This window comes from Vicia villosa, linkage group LG2, assembly GCF_029867415.1.
Source record: "Vicia villosa cultivar HV-30 ecotype Madison, WI linkage group LG2, Vvil1.0, whole genome shotgun sequence".
NCBI lineage: Eukaryota > Viridiplantae > Streptophyta > Magnoliopsida > Fabales > Fabaceae > Vicia > Vicia villosa.
The window spans coordinates 122,558,285-122,565,820 of NC_081181.1; the positions used below are offsets into that span (position 1 = coordinate 122,558,285).

Genomic DNA, 7,536 nt, shown 5'->3' on the forward strand with positions numbered 1-7,536 from the left:
TGGGGAGGTGTTTGTGGTTGGCTTAAAAGTTAAAAGTCATAGTAAACGTGGAGAGGCCGAGAGACATATCATTTTCACGTGTTAGCCACAAATTTGGAAAAAAAAAATCTAACTAATAAATGTAAGCTGGCATTTGACTTTACAATTAATTTATACTATTAATCCTATTGACAACAATAAAATACTATTATTAATTGAAAAATAGTTCACTGACAATCTAATCTAGTACAGCTCATCATCATCACTTGGATATGTTTAATTCTTTAATCATATAAACCAAACAACAACTAATTCAAAAAACCAAAAACATCAAACGTTTCTACATCCACCATGTTTCAATCCTGCTAATCTTCATTCTTCGAATTCAACATATTCTTTCAATATGGAGGTTGTGATTATTGCTCTTGCTGCTACTCTTGGGAATCTTCTTATTGGATGGGATAGTTCCACCATTGCAGGTTCAATTCTCATCTACTTATCTACTTGTATTTTCATTTTCAAATTCTATGAAAATCACAACCTTATCTATGGTTATAGATTTTGTCCAATCATTTATATCGTAACCCGAATTCTGAATTTCGTTATAGATTATCGGTAAACCCTAATTCTGAAAAGGTTGCTGTTTTGCCTCTTGTGCAGGGGGTATGACCTACATCAAACAAGAATTTGAATTGGAAAAGGATCCAACACTTGAAGGGTTAATTGTGTCCATGTCTTTTATAACTGGAACTGTTGTCACCATTTTTTCTGGAACAATATCTGATATGGTTGGGAGAAGGCCTATGTTGATAACATCATCTGTAATGTTTTTTGTTGCTGGTTTGGTAATGTTTTGGGCTCCTAATGTTACTGTTGTTCTGTTGTCGAGGATAATCGAAGGCGTTGCCATTGCTCTTGCTGTTACTTTTAATCCTCTTTATATATCTGAGATAGCACCACCTGATATAAGAGGACAGTTGAACACTCTTACTCAGTTCGCTTGTTCTGGTGGAATGTTTTTGGCTTACATTCTTGTTTTCTCGATGTCCTTGTTGCAATCGCCTAGTTGGAGAGTTATGCTTAGTGTTATTTCTATTCCGTCTGTTGTTTATTTTTTGCTCACTGTGTTTTATCTCCCCGAATCTCCTCGGTGGCTTGTAAGCAAAGGTCGAATTGTTGAGGCCGAGAAAGTTTTGAAAAGACTTCGCCGCGTTGATGATGTCTCAGGTTACAGTTAATTAGCCTTTACATGTTATTGTTAGCTTTATGTTTTCCGCATCATTATTTTTCAACTGATTAGGAATCTACTGTGTTTGATTTATAGGGGAGATGGCTTTGCTCGCGGAGGGTCTCAATCCTGGGGGTGAAGACATATCCATAGAAGAATATGTAGTTGCTCCGGCTAGTGAGATCCTTGTCAACCAAGAAGCAGGAAAAGATTATATAAAATTATATGGACCTAATGAGGGAGTTACAATGATTGCTCAACCTGTGGATGGGCAAGGCAGCATGCTATCGCGCAGTATGTTGTCTATGCATGGAAACTATGCATCGCGCAGTATGTTGTCTCAGCAGGGAAGCTTTTCATCTCAAGCAGTTGCTAATCTCAAAGATCCTATTGTCAACCTATTTGGAAGTTTGCACGAGAGTACTCTCATCGAGAGCGGTCGTTCGAACAGCATGTTGATTAACAATGCTAATAGTATCTTTAGCACGGGAGATCCAGAGGCTAGCCCATTCGGTACAAGTGACAACCTGCGTGCTCCATTGAATCCATATCATGGTGGAGCTGATAGAGGTTATGGATCTAAGGACATGTTAGGTATGAGAAGCAATAGCAGTTTGGTTCATGGACATGATGAAACACCAAGAAATACAGATATCGGTGGAGGTTGGCAATTGGTTTACAAATCAACTGATGATGCAATGGGTGGGAAAAGAGAAGGACTCCAAAGGGTTTATTTGCATGCAGATCCTTCAGCTGCTGCAGTGTCTCAGTCTCCGCATGTTTCATTTGTTGGAACTTCTGGCTATGACATGCATATAGATGGTGGCGAAGCTTTTCAGGCCGCTGGTATTGTCAGCCGGTCAGTTCTTGGAACTAGTGATGCGTTGAGTATACCGGAAGTCGCTGCAAAAGGTCCGAAGTGGAGAGCTCTTCTAGAACCAGGTGTCAAGCGCGCATTAATTGTTGGAATAGGACTTCAAATTCTTCAACAGGTACAATTAGTTTGCACTATGTTTTATTAGTATTACATTACATCACTCGAGTGTACTGTATCATTCTATAATTGATATTCCATCCAAAAAAATGATTATAAGCCAACTTCTCTGATTCTGAAAATCAATAATACACATTGCAGGCTGCTGGCATAAATGGATTTCTATACTATGCTCCTCAGATTCTTGAGCAGGCAGGAGTAGGAGCTCTTCTATCAAGTTTAGGCATCAGTTCAATATCTGCTTCTTTTCTTGTAAATATCATTACGACATTCTGTATGCTTCCTTGCATATTTATTTCCATAAGGCTCATGGATGTTGCTGGCAGAAGGTATGTTTAAAACTATGACGCAGTATTAATTACACATTTATCTTGTTAAGCTAGCCTTACATGTATTACTACATTACAGTTAGGTGCTGTTTAGATATACAACTCTACTACACATAACATTGTCTATTTTGACATGACAGGTCAATCATGCTGTACACAATACCGATTTTGATAGTATGTCTCCTAGTACTAGTACTGAAGCAGTATTTTCAACTCAGCTCTGTCCTAAATGCATCAATTTCAGCTATCAGTGTTGTGGTATATGAAAGCGTGTTCTGCATGGGTCTTGGTATTATTCCCAACATCATATGTGCAGAAATCTTCCCGACCAGTGTTCGCGGAATCTGCATTTCACTTACTTCTCTTACTTATTGGGTTTGTACATTGGCTGTCACATTGACATTCCCTTATTTGCTCCAAATTCTCGGTCTCAGCGGCGTATTTGCTTTATTTGTTGGTGGCTGCATCATTTCGTTGATATTTGTTTACTTGAAAGTTCCTGAAACAAAGGGTATGCCTTTGGAAGTTATTATCGAGTTTTTTGCCATTGGTGCAAAGCCTGGTACTGATCCTGCAGAATTAGGAATGAAAGATTAATTAGTGTCTTATTGAAATAGAAAAAGAAGCAGCATAAATCATTCATAAATTTTGAATCTATATGTAATTTTTTGATGTTTTAATTGAAGTCAATGTATTCTAGTAATTTATTAATTTTATATGCTATGAATGATGTTTTAGATTTAGCCTTTTATATCTATGCTTATTCATTCTTTGGCATTAGATTTTCTGTTGGTATTAATTTTCATTCTTGCAAATGTTCCATTGAATCAATCGATCTCTTTGATACCATGTTAGCAAAAGAAAAAGAAGAGAAGAATGAGAAATGATGCCAGGATTTCTATTAAAAATGGAAAAAAAAGAGAGAAATTTTTTTATAAAAGAGGATAAATATTAGATTGTAGAAAAGATCAAATTACTCTTACTAAGATAAAATAAAAATATAATAATATCATTACAATCAATTCATCCAAATCACTCGTTGATGTGCATTCAACGATCCTCTATAATCTAAGTCGGATCAACCGAGATGGTTCTAACTGTCACCCATATATAAATATGATTATGAGTTATATCCAAGTATTTCTTTACTCACTTGTAACAATTTCACCTCTCAAATACCAACTTAAAAGTTGAAGTGTTATCCTTAAGATCCTTTTCTGATCAACCGAGAATTTAACCACCGCGCCAAAAATCATTCAACGGTGGAAAAATCTTCAGTCTATTATACATTTTGTGGAAACTGTCTTTTGATTTTCACCGATTATTCATTGATTTTCTCTTTGACCTCCTTTGTTGCAAATTCACAATCACTTTCTGTTACTGCCACGACAACCGTAACCGTTTTGCAAACGTAATAATTTTCTGCTAGGTCCCACGAGGTTCATATGACATCTTTTCCCACCCAGAATTTCAACTTGCATAGGTCCCATGAAGTTCATATGAAGTAATTATAAAACTTTGGTGGTAACAAGATGCTGGAGCTTCTTGTTGGACATCTTGGTCTACTTGTCTATTTGGCATTCACCACAAAATTTTCCTTCTTCAATCTTGAGTTTAGGCAATCCCCTAATAGCATCTTCAGATATGATCTTTCTCATACTCTTAAAATTGAGATGACCAAGTTTGTGATGCCATAGCTTAGTCTTATCAACCTTGGATATCAAACATGTTTAGGACTGGTTTTTGTTTTGAGATATCCACAAGTAACAATTGTCTTTGGGTCTGGTTCCATTCATTAACACCTCTTGACCTTTGCTGGAAATAATGCATTCAGACTTATTGAAGTTCACATTAAGTCATTGATCACATAGTTGAATTATACTGATAAAGTTTGCAGTCAGTCCTTATACCAGCAACACATCTTCAAAATAAGGAAAACATGGACTAACCAGCTCGCCTAAGCCTTTGATTCATAAACAAGACGAAACTTTCAAGCAGCAAAATTACAATTCTCTGTGTAATTCGGTTTGTAGGTTGTAGATGCCTCGTTAGTGTAAATGCTGCAAGGATTTATAGTTGTGAATTAGGGTTGATTGCAAGTGTGTGAGCGTACATTTCCCGCGTGAATCCTTTTGGATGGACAATATCTTTTTCAGCACCAGATCTCCTTCCTTGAACTCTCGAGGACGAACCTTTTTGTCGAATACTTTGTTAAGCCTTTTTAGATATAACTGGTGGTGACATAGTGCATCCAAACTTTTCTCTTCTATGAGATTCAGTTGGTCAAACTTTGTTTGCACCCATTCAGCTTCTTCTAGCCTTGCTTCCATCAGAACTCTCATTGAAGGAGTTTCAACTTCAATGGGGAGTACTGTTTCCATACCATATACTAAAGAGAAAGAGGTTGCCCCTATTGAGGTGTGAACTGGAGTTCTATAACCGTGCAGTGTAAAAGGAACCATTTCAAGTTAATGCTTATAAGTCTTCACCATCTTTTGTAAGATCTTTTTGATGTTTTTATTCGCTGCTTCTACAGCTCCGTTTATCTTGGGCTGATATGGTGATGAGTTATGATGTTCAATCTTGAAGCTCTCGTATAACTCTTTCATCATTTTATTTTTTAGATTTGATGCATTATCGGTGATGATCTTATAGGGAATGTCATAACAAGAATGATGTTTTGGTGTTGAAAAGTTGATTGAGAATAAAAAAATTATTTTCAAGGGTTTCTTAATGGAGTTTTACTTTTAGCATGAAAAAGAAGCTCATGCAAAGTAGTATTTTTATCAACTTTCCCTTTGAGCATTTTAAGAGATGCATCTCCGAAAATATCACTGAGTTGTCAGTAAAAACAATTACATGAATATCACTGAGGACACAAAGTCAAAAATGAATTAGCCTATTCACTTGAGTTTTTATTTTATATAAGTGTAAAATTAAACTTATAAGTTTCAATCGTTATTAAAAAGAAGGGGCGCAAATAACAAATTTTCACCAAAAAAAAAAATTAAAATAATTGGAGCCCAACATCTAAATCCATTACATTCATTTCAAGTATAGCTGTCAATTTAAGGAGGAATTTAATTTGGGCTCTAACCTCCATAATAAGAGGGCCTAACAAATTTTAAAATAGTTAGCCCTCAAATATATAGGGTCCAAAGTTATAAGGTCCCAAAATTTAAAAGGGGACTATAAGGCCCTAAATAAAATATAAAAAATTAATTTTGAAAAAAAATTATAAAAAAACGAAAAAAAATAAATAACTTTTAAACAATCTTTTTTAAAAAAGTAAAAAATATTAAAAAAAAGGTTAATAGGTATTTTGCCCCTGCCATTTTTTTTAATTTTTTAATATTATTTTAAATGACATGGTTAATTTTGTTAAAGGGTTAAATATTCAAACATAAAAATTTGTTCCAATGAGTGTTGATCAATGGACATCATGCTTACAAGGGGTGTCCCCTTCCACTAGGTTGGTCACATTTGTTATATAATTTTTTGCATCAAATATATATTATATTATTTTAATTAATACTATTACATAATTATTTAAAAAAACATTTAAGCTTTTAACTTAATTTTTAAAACTCATCCATATAGCAGGGGACAAAATACCTATTAACTCAAAAAAATACTTTTTAAAATAATTTAAAAAAACTTCTTTCGATAGAAAATTCAAAAAATGAAAAACAACTTTAAAAAAAAAGTTCAATAAAAATAAAAACCAACTTTTAAAAAAAAGTTTTTTCAACAAAATATTCCAAAAATAAAAAACAAATTTTTTAAAAAAGTTTTTTCAACAAAAAATTCCAAAAATAAAAAACAACTTTTTAAAAAAAGTTTTTCCAACAAAGAAGAAAAGAAAACATATCACACAAACTCATTTCAATTACGTGACTTGTTAGTGTATATATAAATTACGTGACTTGTTAGTATATATATATATATATATATATATATATATATATATATATATATATATATATATATATATATATATATATATATATATATATATATATATATATATATATATATATATATATATATATATACACACACACACACACACATAAGTAGGACTTTATATTTTTTCTTCAAACATTAGCAACGATATTATGCATCTCAATTCAGGAAAAATATTCTGTAAATATATGTATTCAAAAAGAAAAAAAGTCATATTCTCTACTTACATCTAGACCATTATCGTCCATAAACATATCACTGAAAGATACATACATGTTAATACTCCTGACATTCAACTTTTGAAATTGAAAAAAAATTAATACAAACATAAACCAAATATCCCAGAAACAAAGACACTAATCCAATCAAAAAAGCATGAAAAGATCAATTCAACAAACACAATAAAGTATATGGCACTAAAATTAGTTCTCCACTTCAATCTTGCATTCCAACTGTATGTTGAGTCATTGTCACCTAAGTATTGTTTTCATCCTTAGTGCTAATATCTTCACAACAAACCCATGGGGTTGTACATACACCTCTTCCTCAAGCGGACCGTTGAGAAATGCAGATTTCACATTCATTTGATAGATAAACCAATTTTTGTTATTAGGAATGTCAAAAACTAGTCTAATGGTCTCAATCTTAGTAGTCGGAGCAAATAATTCGTCGAAATCCATACCTTCTCTTTGTGAAAATCCTTTTGCAACCAATCTAGCTTTGTGCTTGATTATTTCACCTTTAAGATTTGCTTTCACTTTATAGACCCATCCCAAGTACTGCTTTTCTCTATATATTCCAGCTCCTCTTTCACTACACGCACCCACTTTGGATCACTCAATGTCTCTTCCATGTTAACGGGCTCGGATTCTGCCATAAGCGTAAAGTGGATGAAATCACCATCATCATTGATTTCATTATCAGGAATTATCTCCCAATCTCCGAGTCTTTGAGGCAACCCTCTTTACCGTTTTACTGTGGTGTATAGGGTGGTACAACCGCATGCATTATCCCATCTTCATCACAATGCTTCCCAAAAT

General features: G+C 33.7%; 1 protein-coding gene across 1 annotated transcript; it reads left to right on the plus strand.

Moving 5' to 3' along the window:
* The first annotated feature begins 233 nt into the window (after positions 1-233).
* On the plus strand, positions 234-3,273 carry LOC131651947 (monosaccharide-sensing protein 3-like). Its single transcript, XM_058921676.1, has 5 exons — positions 234-458; positions 640-1,206; positions 1,304-2,199; positions 2,343-2,530; positions 2,671-3,273. The coding sequence occupies exons 1-5, from the start codon at positions 383-385 to the stop codon at positions 3,125-3,127; spliced, it is 2,184 nt and encodes a 727-aa protein (XP_058777659.1). The 5' UTR covers positions 234-382; the 3' UTR covers positions 3,128-3,273.
* The last annotated feature ends 4,263 nt before the right edge of the window (positions 3,274-7,536 follow it).